Here is a 21,134-nt window from a genome sequence, read left to right as displayed (position 1 = left end):
CGCGTGCAGAAGGGGAAGAGCAATATTACTGCCCCATGGAGAGAGAGAGAAAGTGACGTAGGGAACCCAAAAAAGTTTAGGAAAAGTGTGGAGAAAACAGACAGCGGTCTATGAACTGCGGTTATCTCCAGCTGAGGAAATGCGGGGATTCACTGTAACTCTTCATATTTGCTCTTATGAATCACTTTATGTCCTTTATACGCTTATTTTTGTCAGTAGCTTCGCTTGTGCCTCTGCGGAAGTGTCGGGAAAAATTGACGTTTCGGACAAAAATCAACTCCTCGAGCTACACAGTAAGTGCATTCGGCCCGTGCGATGTTTTAAATTATGTCGTTTGATTTCGCGAGTTTATGTAGGAATGAACGCATATAGGTTTGGTCTGATCGGATCGTGTTTATAGTGTAACGTTAGTTAAAGCAGATCTTTATGCTGAGTGCGTCCACCACTATCACTAGTTTATAATAGCAATGTTTCTATGTCTAAATCGAGATCACCGTTCGAAGACTACAGTTTTAGTCTGAGCTAGGAGGACGACCGGCCAAACGAATGTTTTGTCGTTGTGCGTTTCATAGAGTTACACGGTTTTCCATTAGTCATGATTTAGTAAAAGTTTACGCACTCAAACGAACCGATAGGCGGCTGCTTATCACATGACACAACATAACCAATGTTACTTTCAGTTACAGTCAATACACTTTAAAGTACATATAATAAAACAAAGTGATACAGTGTATTTAACACAAGCATGCATTTTTAATATCACTGCTGAACATTCACGAATATAGACTAAAGCACATTTTCCTTTCTGTTACAAATCACAATTCATTTGCATGTAACAGATCTAACAGACCATTTAATATCGCATGTCCTTAAAAAACCGAATGTCACGAAAATGGCCCCAGTTGAAGGTATTTGAAGTGATAATCAACCATAAAATAAAAATTCTGTCATCATTTATTCGCCCCCACATGGTTCGAAACCTTTATATGACTCTTTCTGTGGAACACAAAAGAAAATATTCTGAGAAATGTCTAAAAATGTGTGCATACAATGTAAGTCAATGAGAGCCAATGCTGTTTGGTTACCAACATTCTTCAAAATATCTTCTTTTGTGTTCTGCAGAGAAAAGAAAGTCACAGGTTTGGAATAACACGAGGGTGAATTAATGATGAAAGAATTTTCATTTTTGTTTGAACTACCCCCTCACATTTTTAATCCGAACTGATTTTCAGTGCATTTAAAGTCATAGGGTTGTAAATCCATTCCCCAAATGCATTCAAGGTATATGTTTAGCATTATGTATTCCCAGGTTATAAGTTGTTTCAGCTGTTTTCATCTTTTGAATGATATTGAGATAAAACATAAAAGCATGCACACCCTCACACAGGCTGGTAACAACACGCTTAACATGCCCCATTAAGGACTTGTTGTTCCTTGTTGTTTTATTATCTCTCATCTATCAAATAGTTAACGTGTCATCTGTCGGACACAGTTCTGTATTATTTAAAAACAATGATAATCACAACATAAACTCCAAGCGAAAGCTTTGCAAAAATGTAAATACCAGACTATACTTTGAAGCTAATTCTTTTCGTCAGATAAATGTTGAGGATAATTCATACCTCTCTTCTCTCACAATACTCTGTGTGTGCTCGGCTGTTTGAGGATATCTTTGTCTTTACTCGGTGTCTTCAATTACTCTGTCGTGTCAACGTCCACAAAAGACCCTCACCCTCTGTCGGCTTGGAGAACTCTGAAATATTAAGCCCCATTTTGTGGATGTGAAACTGGAGATAGTAGCTCTATCTTTCTATCTGTTCGGTGGATAATCAGAGCTGTCTGATACCTCAGTGCCTCTCAATGCCTTCCACTCTCCAATATCCCTTGCCTTTATAATCTAACATAGCTCTGCATGTAAATGGCTATATAATACTCCTAAAAGAAGACTTTTCCCACTAGGTAAAAACCCTACGACCTCACTTTCCCAAGTCGGATGTATACAAAAAACTATATGCATATTTTCTACATGCTTTAGCTTGACCACGTTTAAAGGGATAGTTCGCCCCAAAAATGTAAATTCTGTCATCATTTACTCGACCTTTAAGTTGTTCCAAACTTGTATAAAGTCGTTGTTCTGCTGAACACTGAATGTTTGCAACAAAATAGTTCTGGGGCACCATTGACTATCATAGTACGGAAAAATCTGCTATGGCAGTCAATAGTGCCCCAAAACGGTTTGGTTACAATCAGTCTTCCAAATATCTTCTTTTGTGTTCATCAGAACAAAGAAATGAATACAGGTTTGGAACAACTTGAGCGATGACCGAATTTTCATTTTTGGGTGTACTGTCCCTTTAACCAATACACAAACTGCCATATTCATTTTTAAAATGTGTTTGTTTTTCATGTTTCTGTTTGTGGTTTAGGTAAAGGTGTGTTTCGTTTGGAGAGCGTATCACAGAAGAAGTGTCTCTCTGCCTCGTCTGGTTTATCTCTGACTAGCTGTGAACCCCCGTCTGCTGCCCTGCTCTGGAAATGGGTGTCCCGGCACCGACTCTTCAATCTGGGCACCAGTCGATGCCTAGGAATCAACATGACCAACTTGCCCCAGCCTGATGTTGGCATCTTTGAGTGTGATATTTCCCTTCCAACCATGTGGTGGCGCTGTGGGGGAAGCATGTTGTATGGAGCCATGAATAATAAACTGGTGGTGGAGGACTCAAAGGTGATGGTGAAGAAAGCCGCTCTGTATCAGTGGAGGATTTACGGGGCGGCTGGTGAAGGTCCTTGTGCTTACCCGTATGAAGGCAAGAGATCTGTGGACACATTCCATTATCACATAGCCTAGTGGTAGACACAAATACATTCAATATTATTCATTACATGGCCAAGTATCTTTTATTAAGCATTTCAGTTATAACTATTATTTATATAATCTCCACGGAAATTATATGTTCAACAAGCACATATGGGTGTCCGAATATACTATACTGTATATTTGTCCTATAGCTGCTATTTTTGGTGTTGACAGACATTCACACGCTGCAAGGAAACTCTCACGGGATGCCATGTTCCCTTCCCTTCAAATACAACAATAAATGGTTCTGGGATTGTACGTCTGAGGGGAGAGAAGACCGTCACCTCTGGTGTGCTACTACCAGCCGCTATGATCAGGATGAGAAATGGGGCTTCTGTCCCAATCCAGGTGAAACCACATACATACACTATATATAATTTATGCTTTTATATTTATTAAATAGGCATCAACAAACTAAAGGCTTGTATTTGTGTTCGTTGTGTATAGTGTCAGGCTGTAGTGAATTCTGGGATAGTCATCCTGAGCTGAAGTCCTGTTACCAGTTTAACGTGAACTCCATACTCACCTGGAGTCAAGCACTTACTTTCTGTCAATCGCAGGGTGGAAATCTTCTCTCCATCACACAGTCCAATGAACAGACCTATATCAAAGGTATACACACATATTTTTATTTGCATTTTAATATCATCTCCTCATTATTCGTTTTCATTTATCTCAGATGTTATTTTTGGCACCTTGCAAATGGTGAAATGGCAAGCCTAAAAGCTCCATTTCTGAATGACGACGTTCATTAAATAACTCTTGAATTTTGGCCTGTTTCAAAAAATAATAATTCCATGGCCTTAGAAGATTTGGAATATGCCACACAAGCAAGGTTGGGAATAGAAGGTTAGGAATCAGGGCCCGGTTGCATAAAGCACCTTAAGTGTGATTTTCCCTTAAGTGTGTCCTTAAGTTTTACTTAAGTTATTCTCCTATTGTCTTTGGTAAAGGGAAATCACCCCTTAAGTGTCATACTTGAGGGAAAAACTCAAGGTGCTTTATGCAACCGGGCCCAGATACTTGATAAAAAAAATTTCCTCTTCAATTCCTGTGAGCATATTTTCAATAAAAGCCATTATGACAGTAAACCATATGTTTACTATAGTAACAGCACAGTTTTACCATGTTACTTGTAGTAAAGCACAGTTTACAATTGTTTCATTATGGGAACTACAGTTTAATCATGATATTTGTAGTTAAAGGAATAGTTCACCTTCAAAATGGAAATTCTGTCATTATTTAGGCTATACTGCCTCTTGTCATTTCAAAGATATTTTGAAAACTGTTGGTAACAGAAAACCATTGGTCCCCATTGACTTTCATTGGTTTTGTGCCTATATATTAGAAGTCAATGGGGACCAACAGTTTTTGGTTACCACCATATATATGAAGAGTTTGTTTCCAAAATAAGATAACTCCTTTTTTAAAAAAATTCAAAAATCATGTTTTTTATTATGCTATGATGTTTTTATTGTATTATTATGGCTTAAATCAAAACAAAACAACTGCAGTTTGATTGATATTATTTGGAGTGCACAATAGCAAAAACATGAGTTATCTCATTTTGGAACCAAACTCTTTATATATTCTTTAGTGTTCTGCTGAAGAAATAAAGTCACACATGTATAAAATGACAACAGGGTACAGTGAGGGAAATAAGTATTTGATCCCCTGCTGATTTTGTAAGTTTGCCTACTTACAAACAAATGAAGGGTCTGTAATTTTTATGGTGGGTTTATTTTAACTGATAGACACAGAATATTAAAATCAGAATATAAAAAAAATCAGGGGGAAAAAATGTTATATAAAGGTTATAAATTGATTTGCATTTCAGTCAGTGAAATAAGTATTTGATCCCCTACCAACTAGCAAGAATTCTGGCTCCACAGATTGGTTATGTGCCTATATGGACCACAGATTAGTCCTGTCACTTTAAGAAAGTACTCCTAAATCAGCTTGTTATGTATATAAAAGATGCCTGCCAACAGAATCTGTATCTTCCAGTTCAACCTCTCCAACACCATGGTCCAGACCAAATAGGTTTTAAAGGATGTCAGCGACAAGATTGTAGACCTGCACAAACCTTGAATAGGCTACAGACAGAAGCTTGGTGAGAAGGAGACAACTGTTGGTGTGATTATTTGGAAATAGAAGATATACAAAATAACTATCAAATGCCCTTGTTCTGGAGCTCCCTGCAATATTTCCCCAATGGGGTAAAGATGATCATGAGAAATGTTAAAGATCAGCCCAGAACTACACGGAAGAAGCCTGTTAATGATTTCAAGACAGTTGGGAACACAGTTAGCAAGCAAAACATTGGTAACACATTGGTAACACGCTATGCCACAGTAGACTGAAATCCTGAAGCACCCGCAAGGTCCTCCTGCCCAAGAAGGCCCGCCTGGCTCGTCTTAAGTTTGACAATGAACATAAAAATGATTCAGAAAAGGCTTTGGCGAAAGTGCTGGCACTGCTGTGAGACCAAAATGGACTCCTGTGTTTGGAGGGAGAGAAATGCTGACTATGAGCCCAAGAACATCATGTCTACAGAGAAGCACAGTGTTGGAAACATTCTGCTTTAGGGCTTTTTCTCTGCTACAGGTATACAGGATGACTTCACCGCATTGAGGGGCTGAGGGACGGGCCCATGTACCGTAAAATCTTGGACGAGAACCTCCTCCCCTTAACTAGGTCACTGAAGATGGGTCATGGATGAGCCTTTAACATGACAAAGACGCAAAACATATTGCCAAGACAACCAAATAGTGGCTTAAGGAGAAGCACATTAAATGTCATAGCCAGTCTCTAGACCCTAGTCCTATAGAACCTCTGTGAAGGAGGCAAAAACTCCAATTTGCTGAGCGACAGCCAAGAAACCTTAAAGATTGACAGAGGAGTGGACTAAATGTATCCGGACACATGTGCAAACCTGGTGACCAACTATCAGAAATGTCTGACCTCTGTGCTTGCCAACAAGGGTTTCTCCACAAAGTACAAAGTTATGTTTTGCTTGGGGATCAAATACTTATTTCACTGACTGAAATGCAAATCAATTTATAACCTTTATATAACATTTTTTTCCCCTGATTTTTTTTAATATTCTGTGTCTATCAGTTAAAATAAACCCACCATAAAAATTATAGACCCTTCATTTGTTTGTAAGTAGGCAAACTTACAAAATCAGCAGGGGATCAAATACTTATTTCCCTCACTGTAAGTAAATGATGACAGAATTTTCATTTCATTTGAAACTATTGTAATGCAAATGATAATAAATCTGACAAAACATGGCTGCTAGTACACTTACTATGTATATACACAAAACCGTGCTCATAAATATCTATATTTTTGGCAAACCAGTCAATAAAGAGTCAATATTTACCATGCAAGTTGATATTTACATTTATACTAACTTTTTTACGACAGTACTTGTAAAAATGTACTTTGTTCATCACTTTTATCATTGTGTACCACCAGAAAGGCTTTCAGATATGGGTGTGCTGGTATGGATTGGACTAAACCATCTCAGTCACCATGGAGGATGGCAGTGGTCAGATGAATCTCCTTTGACTCTTGTCGGTTACACTACAGGTTAGAGAGAATGATGGTATTGAATTGATGCTTTTACAATTATATATGCTTTTATCAAGCTGTACATTTTATCGACATGAGAATCAAACCCAATAGCTTGGTGATGCAAGTTTCATGCTTCACTAGTTGCACTTTGGGAAAATATTGGCTTTTGTTTTTATGTAGTTATGTAGTTATATTTATTTGTGGTTGAATGCCTGAAAAGGGTCGATGAGTTTTTTTCATGGGAAGTGCATTTCAGACGTCTCTTGTCTCTTCCTGTCCAGATTTGACCTCTACGCCAGTACAGCAGAACCAGCAGTGTGGGGTTTTTAACTCTACACAAGGCTCATGGCAGAGTCTCTCCTGTGAGTCAGCACTGCCCTACATCTGCAAGAAAACCCTAAATTCAAGTCGGAAAGCAGAGCCGCTTGGTAAATAGATGAGTGATGTTCATTCACAGTAATCCAGCCTTTTGGCTATCCATCCGTTTATAATAGCTCTTTGTCTGCATCTATTTAGATTTTCCACTAATTTGTCTGACTTCTCACTTTGCCCTCCACCTCTTTTTTCAAGTTTGTTCAAGTTTAAGCTTTAGGCCCAGCGGGTACCACCACGTTTTACGTAAAATGTGTGTCATTTTTAATTGCGCATTATTAAGTGAACTGGCCTTTTGTCAGATACAGACATGGAGTCAGCACTGATAGTGATTGGTTAGAAGAGAAGATTGTGGGCGTGTTTTGGATTTTGGACAGCTGTGGCCTAGCTAGAGTCTGAACCCATGGCCCTGGCAGTCCAACACACACAAACACACACATTCTCACAGTGTGTATGTCAACAAAAACAGATGGGGTCATCAGCAACAACCTAAGAATGAACTTCTCGGTCAACATTTCCCCATCATGCCTCTTTTCTCTTACATCATCATTTTATGTCCACTCTCTTTTTAATACTTTTAGTAGGTCTAAAATGTTTTCTACATTTTTAGTAGAGTCACTTTTTATTATGTCCAGTCCATTATTTGCTTTTCTTTGGTACATGTGAATATTTGCAAGTAGTCAGCATTTCATGTTTTCTCTTTTCTGTGTTGGAAAGCTAACTGGCAGTACAAGGAGACGATTTGTCCTGATGGTTGGTTGGACCATAATGGGTTTTGTTACCTGTATTTGGAGAAGGCGGCGAGCTGGGATGCATCTTCCAGCGCATGCAGGGCTCTTGAAGGAGAGCTGCTCAGCATCCACTCGCTTTCCCAGCAAGAGCTGGTGTTAACACTGCTTTCACTTTGTACGCTGGATATCTTACTGACGTAAAACAAAATTTCTTCACCGTTTACAGTTAAAGGGATAGTTCACCCAAACATTCTGTCATAATCATTTTCTCATTTCAAAGCTGTACTTCTTTCTTCTGCAGAACACAAAAGAAGATATTTTGAAGAATGTCGGTTACCAATTTAACTTAGATTGGTTTTGGGTCTATATAACAGAAGTGAATAGGTACCGCCATTGTTTGGCAACCAACATTCTTCAAAATATCTTCTTTTGTGTTCTGCAGAAGAAAGAAAGTCATACAGGTTTGAAATGACAAAATCACATTTTAGAAGAAAATGTAATGGTCTGTATGTTTTGTCATTTTAGTCTCTGACTCTAAAGTGTGGATCGGTCTGTACAAAGAAGCAAAGTCTCCTGCAGTTCAATGGTCTGATAATTCTCCCGTCACATTCACATCCTGGTACTCTCAGGATCCCTCCCATCGCCATGGCGACAAACGCATCTGTGTGACAGCAGATAGTAAGGTGAGATTAGATATGATTGTTCAAAGGTCACATTAAGGACACAGGGCATGAGTCATAAGCGAAGCATGCAGAAATGCAGCACATATCAGACATCAGCTGCAGTTGGAAATGGGAAGTTCTGATTTTAGACTCAGTCACTGCCCGAAGACTTTAATTCAAATAGTTGTACAGTCATCATTTAGTCAGAGGTGTGAAGTCAGGAAAGCAGCAGTTTAGCCAAACACCAAGTCACAAGTGTGTGTTTGCGTTGTAGGATGGCAGATGGCAGTTTGAAGGGTGTGAAGAGCAGCATACGGCCGTGTGTAAAACATCAGGTCTTGTTCCTCAGCAGGCGACTGGAGAACAGGAGGAAGGTTGTCCAGAGGTAAGAGTGTACTTTGAACACGCACGCAGACACGCAGTGTATGAAATTTAGCGGCATCTAGTGGTGAGGTTGCAAACTGCAACCAACGGCTCAATCCACCCCTCCCTTTGGAAGCTCTACGATGGCTGACACAGGACTAAGATGTCGTCATGATTTCACTTCTTTGCCGAAGGAGAGGACGTATTTACAAAATGTGCTCTGTAGAGCAGTTTCTCCGTTTAGGGCTACTGTAGAAACAACATGGTGAATTCCATGTAAGGGGACCAGTGGTGTATGTAGATAGAAATAGCTCATTCTAAGATAATAGAAACATAAAGCTTCATTATTTCACTCATTATTTTACAATGTAGGTAAACATGAGGGCTATAAACAAAGAAACTGATTAACAAAACAAAACACAGGTGCACATAATTGTGCAAACATCAATAATATTGCTTACACAAGACTTTCTTGAATGAAAGCACAACATGAAAAACCATCTTAACCAAAAGTTTCTCAAAACCATTACACACACCCAAATCACAAGACATTTACCATGTCACCCAAAAACGTGGAAAATATAATTGCAGTGATTCAGTCTTTGAATCATCACTAACAAGAAGTCTGCCCTCATTCTGTTTACCGTCACTCTCATTTCATCTGTTTGCTGCATTTCTGATTGGTTGTTGTCTTGAGATGGGCTTTGTGTGAGCTGAAGGCGGCAGGCATGCAGTGATTGCAGTCTGTCCGGAGAGCTATCAGTGAGTGGGGTCACGGCTAGAGAACAACAGACTGATTCAGATCTGTGCTGCTTTCTTTCTGCTTGTACTGGTCAGGAAACAAAACGACTGTGAATAGACTGCGATGAATGCTGCCAAACAGGGAAAGAGCACATGTAATAGACCCAAACACGCTAGCCCACGCTTCTGCACGTGCTCACAACTACACATACTCGGTTTCGGGAGTGTGCTCTCTGGTCACTGATGGTACATTCATACACACACAACTACAGAAGCAGCATTTATGCTTCCAATAAAGATCTCTACCAAAATGGCAGACATGTTTTATTCAATACTGAAAAGAGTTGCTAAAAATAGCTCAGTGTCATTAGCCTCAAACTCCACTGAGATCAATTCTCTTACACTTCTGATGATGTTTGTGTAGCAGGGTCTGTTTGTTGCTAATAAAATGCTTGTTGAAGGACACTGGACAGAGGCCAAAGAAATCAGGGTTAATGGGGGGGCAGGTATGAGAACACAACCAGATGGAAACAAAACGGCTGTGTCCCACTTTGTCTGCTTATAGTCTTGCTGCATCCTGTTTAGAAAGCCTCTTGCGTTCTTTGAATGAAAAGTGCAAAGAATGACACTTTGAAAACAAAATTTGAGCAGAAAACTGAAATCAATTATAAGCCATTATAATTTTTCCAGTTTTGTTTAGTGCTAATTCTAATGGGCTAGTTGCACAAGATAGCGCCGGTGAGTCGGCTATAACACGATCGAGTTGTGTTGGCTCAACGAAGTGCTCATCAATGTAAAGAGGATCTGTCATATCGCTTATATATTACTTTCTTCTTTATCATCTAAGAAACACCCATATTTGCAGGCCAAAAATCCTCCTTTTTCCATACAGTGTTATACGACCGGAAATTACTCTGCCGACTCTGGCGTGCCAAAAGCTCGGCGCCATCTTGTACAACTAGCGAATTTGCATACTATTTATGACAGAACACACGCAATAATTTTGGATCAAACCCTGCATACTACTGTCTGCATTCAAGTTACACACTGTTTACTTTGTAGTACATACAGTGTGCATTACTCGCATACTACATAGGGCAAACCATAAAATTAACATCTGGTACTAAAAACCAGACCTGTTATCTTTTGTGTTTTGTTTTCTATTATATGTCTGCCACTATCTAAGCATGGTTTATATCCCTTTGTTCTTTCAATATTTAATTACAATAAATCAAATATACATCAAATCCAGACCTGCTGTATCTATTGTGTTTATAGATTGTATACTGTATACATCCTGTATGTTTTTGTGTGTAGGGCTGGAGGAGAAAAGACTTGTGCTGTTATAAGATCAGTGATACGGAGCAGACGTTTGAAGATGCAGTGAAAGGATATTATTGCAAAGCTCCTCTTGTGACTATAGAAAGCAGGTATGTTGAAAGTCCTTTAAAGGGATACTCCACCCAAAAATGAAAATTCTGTCATGAATTGCTCCCCCTTAAATTGTTCTAAACTTGTAGAAATTTCTTAGATATTTGGATGAATGTTAGCAACTGACATTTCTGAGACATCATTGACTATACCATAGTAGGAACAATTAAAATGGCAGTCAAAGGTGCCCCACAACTGTTTGCTTTCCTAAATTCCTCAAAATGTTTACCAAAAATGACACTTTTTTTTCTACTATGGTAGTCTTATGTGTCACTTTTTCAAAATTGAGATTTATACATCATCTGAAAGCTGAATAATCAAGCTCTCCATTGAAATATGGTTTGTTCGGATAGGATATTTGACCAAGATACTACTCTAAACTCTGGAATCTGAGGGTGCAAAAAAATCTAAATACTGAGAAAATTGCCTTTAAAGTTGTCCAAATTAAGTCCTTACGCATAGCATATTACTCACAAAAATAAAGTTTTGATTTATTTCTGGTAGGACATTTACAAAATATCTTCATGGAACATGATCTTTACTTAATATCCTAATGATTTTTGGCTTAAAAGAAAAATAGAAAATGTTGACCCATACAATGGTTTGTTGGCTTTTGCCAGAAATAATCCAGTGCTACTGAAGACTGGTTTTGTGATCCAGGGTCACAAATATCCTTCTTTGTGTTTAAAGGGATATTTCACCCAAAAATGAAAATTCTGCCATCATTTACTCCCACTCCAAACCTGTATAAATGACTTTGTTCTGATTAATTTAATTGATTGTTCTGTGTATTGTCTCTCACATATTTATTTTTTACGTTTTGTTACCTGTGCCTTGTCACTTTTTTAACCTGTATGTGCACTGGAAGTTTCTGTCACTAAGACAAATTCCTTGTGTGTCCAAGCACACTTGGCAATAAAGATCTTTCTGATTCTGATTCTGATTAATACAATTCTTTGTATTAATTCTAAAGATATTTAGAAGAATGTTAGCAATTTTCAAGTGAATTTTCATTCATTACCATAGTAGAAAAAAGTTTTTTTGTGGAAAATAGGGCACATTTGACTACCATTTTAATTGTTCCTACTATGGTAGTCAATGATGTCCCAGAACTGAAAATTGCTAACATTTTTCCAAATATCTTCCTTTGTGTTCAGCAGAACAAAGTCATTTGTACAGGTTTGGAACAACTTGAGGGTGGGTTAATGATGACAGAATTTTCATTTTTGGGTGAACTATCCCTTTAACCCAACAACGAAATTTATACAGATTTGGAATAACTAGAGGGTGAGTAAATCATGACATCATTTTCATTTTTGAGTGGAGTATCCCTTTAATGTCTCGGTTAGCAGTGGATTTGGTGCAAAATAAAAAGAAACAAATTTGCCCAAGGCGTCCATTTTATTCCAGCAAAATCATTTGAACACACATCACGTAGACGGAACTTCCCATGAGGATTTGAAGACAGCATTAGAGTTATAACCTGGAAATGTGTTTATATATGGCAGCCTTAACCTCTAATGAACAGCTGAGTACAGAAATGGTTATTATATGAGGAAAATGAAAACGTTGGAAACATGATATAGGCAGAGATCATGGTGTGAATGTGGTGTGTCTGTGTTGCAGGTTTGAGCAGGCCTTTCTCAACAGTCTCATCGGTGAAACCGGTGGCTCTCATTCTCAATCTTATTGGACAGCGCTGCACGACCAGAACAGAACCGGAGAGTATCGCTGGTTGGCGAAGAACGATACCTCTAAACCCCTCACATACACCAACTGGAATCGGCACCAGCCGGGTCCGTAACACGCTTACCTCCTGTGACATAAACAAGAACAAAAAGACGCTCCACTTACACCTCCAAATGTCTCTTTATCTGCAGTGAGTGGAGGAGGGTGTGTGGTGATGTCTGGGGGTCGGGCTCTGGGTCACTGGGAGGTGAAAAATTGTCACGCCCACAAGGCCCTGGCTGTGTGCAAACAGGAAGTGAACGGTTCCCTGGACTCTTGGATGCCCGTGCCATCAATAGATATAAAGGCAGATTGCCCACTGGGATGGGAGAGCCGTGCAGGTCTGCAGCACTGTTACAAGGTAGAAAGTAATAATATACAACCGCAGATATTCAGCAGATGACACAAACTCACAGATGGATAAATAAGGGTTATGTTTCAGATTTGTTTTACTGCTTGTAATTCAATGTTACTTTTTTGTCTGTTTGACTGGTTTGTTTTCTGTTTGTTTGTTTAGGTGTATCACAGTGAGAAGATCCTGATGCGTCGCTCCTGGACGGAAGCGGAGTTCTTCTGCCGGGCTTTGGGTGCAGACCTGGCCAGTTTTCATCACTATGAAGATCAGGCGTTTGTCAAACAGCTTCTCTCCAAGATGTTCCAAAGGTTGGTTCACACCTACATTCCTCACACCTCACTTTTTTGCCGCAGGTGTGCGTGCGTATGGATTTGGGCGTTGTGTGTGATTTTACTTATAGGGTTATATACAGAGGGGTTGTCTGTCTGAGACGTTATTAAAAATACAGAAAAATCAGGAAAAATAATTGATAATCATTTTTTTACTTTTAATCTTTTTATATTTATGAGATTTAATTGGTAAATGCAAAATAGACGCATGTAACGTAAAGATGTGACTTTATTTTTTATTACAAAATTGTGTTAAGTAGTACATAAGTATGTTACTGTATGTATGTTTACATTGAATACCTCTTTAAATAATAGTTTCCAAAGTAATTCCCTAGATTCATTGACAGTGTTGGGTACTTAAAAGTGCCTATTTTTAATAACCAACCACAGAACCACCCAGATCAGTCAACCTCTAGCATTTGCAGTTTTCTTAATAATACAAGTGACATGACTGAACAAGCCCTTGGAAAATATCCTAAAGAAATTACATTGTGTATTTTTGCCCTTTTCAAATTTACCGTTCCCTCATTCTTTCTGTTTTGTTTTCAGCACAGAGGGTCGCTGGTTTTGGGTGGGCTTTACTAAGAGAAACCCCTTTTCTGGCGGCGCCTGGGAGTGGTCAGACGGCACACCGGTAACACGATAAATAAATAAAAAAATAAAAAAAGACAAAGAAATGCATTTAGGTTTCAGTTTATCTTCAGTACATTTTATTACAAATGGAGACACCGAAAGGTCATTAAGAAAAGTAATTATCTGCATTTACAGTAAGCATACTATATAAAGTAATTTGGACTGTTTATGGTGTCCAACAGGTGGTGACAATGTTCATTGAGGGCATGAATGAAGTGGATTCTCGCACCTGTGCCGTGTACAGTGACCTCACAAACACTCTCACATCCCAGTCATGTGATTCTAAATACGAATGGATCTGCAAGGTCCCTAGAGGTGTGTGTGTGGATATAAATGTAATAAATGTGAATTTGAGCACATTTGTTGATATACAGTGTTATATGGTTTCCTCAGGTGTGCAGCTGATCAAGCCGTACTGGTACAGCGATCGTAAGTACAGCCAAATATTATTGACATTGACTGAGATTCACTGATGATAATGGATGTTTGGATTTGTGGTGCAGAGCACGAGCCGTGGGTGTTCTTTCACAGCGCTGAATACTTCTTCGGCAGTAATCCGTTTCCCTGGGAGTCTGTGTCTTTTGCCTGTAAGATGATGGGAGCAGATCTGCTGTCTGTTCACTCCAGTGATGAGCTGGACTTCATCGAAGGACGTTTAAAGAAGGTTAGATGATCTAGATTATTAACACAAATATAAATAAATGTACTTGTCAGGGTTAAGGGATTCGTTTACTCTCTCTGTTTCTTCGGTTCTGTAGGAATCTCAGTATTGGTGGATTGGATTGTCTACTAACAGTGCTCATAATGGCTTCAGGTGCTTTTAAAGTAGAATTTAGTTGTGCACAAGAAAGACTGCAAAATAAATCAAGATAAAGTATGCTGTGTCATTGAATTTCAGAATTAAAAGCTTTTTCTAAACATACAAGCAGCCCACAAGGGCCATACATTATTATTGTAAATTAGTTGAGATATATGTATATGTGTGTGTCCTGCAGTTGGACTGATGGATCTCCTCTAGATTTTGAGAACTGGGAAAACGGGCGACTTAACCGAAAGTCTGGCCAGAATTGCATCCGGATGTCGTCTCAGTCTGGTAAACATTATCGCTTAAGCCTACATTTGCCATTATATACTATAACACTTCTCAATTATCTTGTGCAGGTCAGTGGTCAGCAGGAAGCTGTGCCGATCCAAATGGTTACGTGTGCAAGCGCAGGACGGTGACCATGGTGGAGCTCCCGCAGGAGCCGCACTATATCGGCAGCTGCCCAGAGAACTGGTTCTACTACAGACACAAGGTTTGGATACACTCAAACAAGCTGATGTTCTGTTTTTAAGTCTATAAAATGGCTTTAAAACACTTCTCCCTTTTATTACATAATATTTGGGGTGAGCAAGCAGACCCGGTACTTGGTTGGCTCGACTGCGGCGGAATCACATATTCTGGTTGGGCAGATATATAATCATAGTTCATTGCATGCATAATCTTTACATTTTTCTTTGATTAAATTGACAGATCATTATTTAATAGATTAGATAATGTTAATAAGTATTAAGTAAGTATTAAATAAAAAGTATTTTATTTTTTATTATTTTAATTGTCAGCTGGGAGTCTAAGAAAAAGCTGGGGGGGGGCAATAGCCCCCCCCCTAGACCTGGCCCTAAGCAAGTAATGTATACTTTAGCTTCAGATGGGATTAAATTAAAGCCTTTTTCAAAGCCGTATCTGTGGCACACAAAATATTTTAGACATTAGATATTAGATATTTTGTGGAAATACATTTATTATGAAAACACTCAGGATGTTGACAGTATGATGGATACTGGGTCTTCAGCCCAAATCATATCCACTACACTTTTAAAGAAAGTTTATCTGAAAAAAAAATCTGGAAAATTGTCTAAAAATTATTTTAAGATTTTAAAGAAAATGAATTAGACAAGCAAATTGCAATCTGTTATTTTTGTCTCTATATCGCCATTTATGTGTGAATCATAAAATTGCAGGTAACTTATTTATAGTATTTACAGTGTGTTGAAATAAAAACATTCAAAGGAACATTTGTCACGAAATCATACTCGACAATTATAAATCACTATTATAAGCTTACCTTTCTGAATCTGAGTTTATGTAATTTCAGCTTTTAAATATGTCATGTTTATTGAATTGAACTCAATGTAAGACATTTTAAAAAGACAACAATATCACCCCCTTGTGTAGAGTTTTGATATGCCACTAAATGCACAAACACGTTGCATATTCACAGGTGTGCACAGTTGGACTGGTTGCTTATCATTCATTTGCTTTTCAGTATGTTTCTGGACTCACTTCAAAAATCTAGAAATCGATGCTTAACGCAAGCATACAGTATTTATTAACCATTACAGGTTCTTGTGCTTTATTTGTTCTCATTAAAATTTGCTTGTTTTTAATTGGTTGCCAGTGTCTGTTCCTGCATCTACCAGCCCGTCCGGAAGAGGGGAAAACCTGGCAGGAAGCTCAGTCCATCTGCTTTTCCCATCAGGGATCTCTAGTTTCCATCGAGGATGAAGTCGAACAGGGTAGATATCACAATTCCACGATCCGATGGTTTCACATGCCTGTTATTTTGCAGCGGTGTGGTTTATTTTATCTGTTCATTTCTAGCCTACATTGTCATGTTGCTTCACGGCCAGTCACCGGGTGTTTGGATTGGCGTGCAGGGCTCCTCATCTCGCAAATGGGCCAATGATAAGCCCCTTTATTATGATAACTGGGAGGTATAATGGCCCTGAATTGAATTTATTGGAAATTAAATTTGATTTGATTTCTTCACTGTTTGTAAATAATATTCTGTGTTTCTATGTCTATAGCAATTCCCTAATGATAAAGTTACAAAGGAAACCCTGTGCACCTACTTGTCCAACAGTCACAACTTTCGTGTTACGGGACTATGGCAAGATGCCATATGTACTGAGAATGTTTACGGCTTTGCCTGCCAGAAAAATCAAGGTAGGGTTGCTTATCTCACATAGCCATTTATTCAATATACTGTATATATATACAGTATATATATATTATAACTCTCTCTCTCCCTGTCTCAGATACCACCAAACGTCCCACCCAGTCATATCATACCTCTGCCTCTCTGGACGTGTCCGAGTATAAAAATCACAGTTACCGTATCATCCATGGAAACCTGAGCTGGTATGCAGCACAGAAAAGCTGTCTGGACAGAGGAGCGGCACTTGCGAGCGTCACAGACCCGTTTCAGCAGGCTTACCTCAGTGTGTTGATGAACAGACTGGGAACCCCACACTGGATCGGCCTCTACAGTACTGACGTATGGGGTCTCCCATTTCACACTTATTATATACATTAGTTTTTCTCACCTCCAGTCCTCGGCCCCGCAGAATGATGAGTTGATTTTGGGAGCACTGGAGTTGAGAATCACTGATATACATTGTACATTGCCAAACTGTGGTGTCTATCCTACACAAACACAAGGATATATACCAACAGTTTGACATCCTACATGAATATGAGTTTAACTAGAACTATATGAGTTTAACTAGAGCGCCCTCTACCTCCATAGGATGGTATTTCTTACCAGTGGTCAGATGGCACAGAAAGCACGTTCACTTACTGGGACGTCTCTATTTATTACCCAGAGGGCCCAACGGGGGACGGAGGCTGCGCTTCAATGGATGTTAATGGACGCTGGAAAGATACACAATGTGACCAGCAGTTATCAGGAGCGATATGCTATATACCTCCTCCTAGTGAGTCTGTTTCTCTGTCTGCTTTTCTCTTGTTTTATTCAGTTTTCGAGCCAGAAACTCTTACGCAAAAAAATATATTTTCCTATATATTAAATAGTATCAATATAATAAATCATTTCATGAATATTTGAGAATATATAAAATAATATATGAATATATTGAATACACGAGGGACTGCCATTTAAAAATATGACCACTTGGTTTCAATATATAGAAATGTTTAAATGCTTTATATTATACTTTCCTGTATATTCCCATGTATTTTTGTTTCATAAGGGAGTGCATTCTTTATTCACACATGAAATATCTATTTATATTTTCAGAGTTGTAAACTGTTGAATCAGCGGTATTTGAACCATATAATTCTTTTCTCGCCCACAGAAAGCATCGCTTTCTCGTTTGAAGTGGTGTGTCCTGAGACCTGGGTGAAGTTTCGTGGAAGCTGCTATAATTTTAAATCGGTCATGCTGGAGATGAGCCTGGAGGAAGCCAGAGATAACTGCAGAAAGAAGGGTATAATATGTCCTATAAACTCATTAACTCAAGTCTTGGTCACACTTCAGTATAGGGGGCAGTTCTCGCTATTAACAAACCATTAACTACGACTTTTTCCCCAATAAACTCTTAACTTCTTGCATATTAATAGTTAAGGTAGTTGTCAGGTTTAGGTATTGGGTAGGATTAGGGATGTAGAGTATGGTCATGCAGACTATGTGCTTTGTATGTACTAATAAACAGCCAATATGCCAATAATAGGCATGCTAATAACTAGTTAATAGGTATAATTGCCCCCTATACTGAAGTGTTACCGAAATCTTTTGCTTATTATTGGTGACATTTGTGTAACCTGTTTTCTTGACACACTTTTATACATTTTTTCCCCTCTTTTTAGGGAACTTTTCAGACGTTTTGACAGTTCAGGATGATGAGGAGAGCCGCTTCTTCCTCAAGGAGATGTGGCATTATTACCAGGGGCCTCAGAACCTATGGCTTGGCATTATTTATGACACTGACAGTAAGATCAATTGTGTTCATTATTGATTATATTGGTGTTTATTTAACGAATGTTGGTATAATGTTATGTATTAGAGACAAGTGACCAAAATGCTTCACCTTAGATGATGCTTTGACCCGATTCGATGGTTCGCCGCTTCAGTACACAAACTGGCGTTCCAAGGCTCCAGATGGGAGTCAAATGCGGGCAGACACCTGTGTGACTATGCGTGTTTGGGATGCCACGTGGCAGTTGGCCAACTGCAGGGACAGATTTGCCTTTATCTGCAAAACCACAACAGGTATTGTAAAATGTGGCCATGGGCCCTTAGTGTTAGATCAAACCAACTTAGTAGTAACATAATTTTTTTGCAACAGAGTTAATTAATGGCAAATGAAATGTGTACTAAAAACGTAATGTTAATGCAAGTCTATATTTGATTTTGTGGCTTTGCTCTTCAGTATATAATTCTGATGGTTTTTTGCATCACAGGTGCTATCAAAGAGGTTGAAGTGGAGCCAATGAAAGGTTTGAATAATCTTTCTTTCTTTCTTTTTGGGTTGATGTTTGCCGAACTATCATTTTGAAGAAGGGCACAACTCTGTGCTTCCTCCCGCTTTCTGTTCTACAGAGATAACGGTTTAAGTTTGTTATAACTGATTATAAAATATAATTCATCATACAGTTTTAACCACAGCCAGTCTGATCATCCGCCCACAAAAGGAGAAACCAAGCAAATGATGAAATATCTTAATGTTTTTGTGCTTAGTTGTGACACAGCGTTAGACTACGCAACAGCGTTTTAACATAGATAGATGTAAAGACGGATGTGAACTAACATCCAAGGAAGACTTTGAGACTTTGAACATCTGACAGTCACAACCCACATGAGAGCTGGGTTTTACTCTGTCATTTGTACTTCAGACCAGTGTGTCTTTTGTTTTTCAGGGATGCACAATGGTGTGATCTCTGTGGCCGCCGTGGTGGCCATTCTGCTGTTTGCCATCATGATTGGCTTTCTGTGGATCCTTTACAAAAGAAACTCTATGTGCATGCGGAGGTTTCCGTCATTTGGCAGTGCCTACTACAGACAGACGAACTCGCAAGCCAGTGACCAAGATGAAAATGTCTTACTTCCAGAACTGGAAACAGAAGCAGGGGACTAATGCTTGTGTGAATCTGTGTGTGTTTTTTACTTAAGTCAGGGAGACTGCAAGTGGGAATTTGTTGGATCTGCTATGAAGATTCTATAAGAAGACGTCATGCACATACTGCGCAGGTCTTATGAAGTCCCACAACAGTCGCTTTAAAATCATTATGAAAGGGATTATAAGAGCAACAGAAATCAAATGTGGCTTGGAGGTTATTATTATTAGGGTTTCTCTAACTTTTGCAACTCTTAGAAATGCAAATTTTGAATGTCGTTGGCCTTCTAAAACTCTTTGAAGTCTTTTAATAGACCATCTACAATAGGAAATTCCTTCTCACAAGAAAAACTGTTCTTCTTAGAACAATAAACCATAACACATTCTTAAACCACTGCACACCAAAGCAGATTGGAACAGTGTGACTTGAAGAAAATGTTTGCCTTACACAGTTTATCAGTATTACATCCTTAGAAACGTTGTGCTCTCCTTTGAGACCTGAAAACTGTTTGATGCGAAGTGTGTTTGTTAGGATTACATGTTTGTTCTTTATAAGCACCTTACCTTGCATAGCTTCCAGAGCACCGGAGCAGTGTTATTGTAATAAAGGCCACAGATGCACTTCAGATCCTTCCTCTGTGGCTTACACACCCTAAATACCGCAAAGCTTAAAACTTGGGCCCCAAAGTCCCATTACATGAATGCAGGCTTCATTTTGACTGCATATGCCTATATGTATTTTTTGTTAGATGGGAGCTGTTTTGATATGGTAATATATTAGTGTCTCACATGACATGTTTTTGGTGTAATAAGCCATAATCTACCTTAGACATTTTGAAATTTACTGTAGGACAATATTTTCTTAAATCATTAACACAGATTTTATATATTTGTAGCAAAGTTTGGTGAGCAGTTATGTTTTGGTATAGGTTGTCTTTTGTTCAGACATGCTGTAAGAATGGTTTGTGGGTCTATGTGTTTGGGTGTGGTAGTATTCAAAGTGTCTGCATGATGTTATTGTTTCTCAGAGTTTACATTTTATTCTGCTTTATCATTTATTTTAAAGAAGTGACATGAAACGCATTATTTGAGTATCTTGAATTGCTAATCATTTTTTCAGGACCAATTAATCAGTTTAATGTGATCGAAAGCAAATTTTTATTATTGTTCACCTGTTTCATGATACAAAATAAAAATGTAAAGAGGTGGATATAGAGGTCTGCTTGACTCAAACAGGTCATTTGTGTCATTACAGGGAACACAAAATACCAACAACAGAAGAGGTTTTCAGAGACTAATTAAATACATTGATATTGAATTAATAAGCAACACATAAAATAAGACTTCATTGGCAATGATTGTTATATTATACAAGACATTTATATAAGAAGTTTTGGTAGGTTGTTGCCAACATTAATGTTGTAGCTACACACTAAATAGCCTATACAAAGC

At 38.5% G+C, this 21,134-nt stretch overlaps 1 protein-coding gene across 2 annotated transcripts; it reads left to right on the top strand.

Moving 5' to 3' along the window:
- Positions 1 to 7: 7 nt before the first annotated feature.
- On the top strand, positions 8 to 20,890 carry pla2r1 (phospholipase A2 receptor 1). Of its 2 annotated transcripts, XM_057362728.1 has the most exons (30): positions 8 to 293; positions 2,427 to 2,807; positions 3,032 to 3,205; positions 3,305 to 3,469; positions 6,341 to 6,454; positions 6,721 to 6,867; positions 7,529 to 7,717; positions 8,068 to 8,225; positions 8,479 to 8,589; positions 10,626 to 10,738; positions 12,366 to 12,535; positions 12,620 to 12,828; positions 12,985 to 13,130; positions 13,701 to 13,785; positions 13,967 to 14,099; positions 14,178 to 14,213; positions 14,288 to 14,448; positions 14,543 to 14,598; positions 14,780 to 14,877; positions 14,946 to 15,082; positions 16,226 to 16,343; positions 16,429 to 16,541; positions 16,635 to 16,773; positions 16,866 to 17,104; positions 17,357 to 17,543; positions 17,925 to 18,056; positions 18,436 to 18,558; positions 18,662 to 18,838; positions 19,030 to 19,065; positions 19,486 to 20,890. In XM_057362728.1, the coding sequence occupies exons 1-30, from the start codon at positions 140 to 142 to the stop codon at positions 19,701 to 19,703; spliced, it is 4,419 nt and encodes a 1,472-aa protein (XP_057218711.1). In that variant the 5' UTR covers positions 8 to 139; the 3' UTR covers positions 19,704 to 20,890. The 2 variants fall into 2 exon arrangements, with proteins under 2 accessions (XP_057218711.1, XP_057218712.1); XM_057362729.1 differs by lacking the exon at positions 7,529 to 7,717.
- The last annotated feature ends 244 nt before the right edge of the window (positions 20,891 to 21,134 follow it).

This window comes from Triplophysa rosa, linkage group LG20, assembly GCF_024868665.1.
Source record: "Triplophysa rosa linkage group LG20, Trosa_1v2, whole genome shotgun sequence".
NCBI classification, from domain to species: Eukaryota; Metazoa; Chordata; class Actinopteri; order Cypriniformes; family Nemacheilidae; genus Triplophysa; species Triplophysa rosa.
This window is presented reverse-complemented; position numbering and strand designations above follow the sequence as displayed.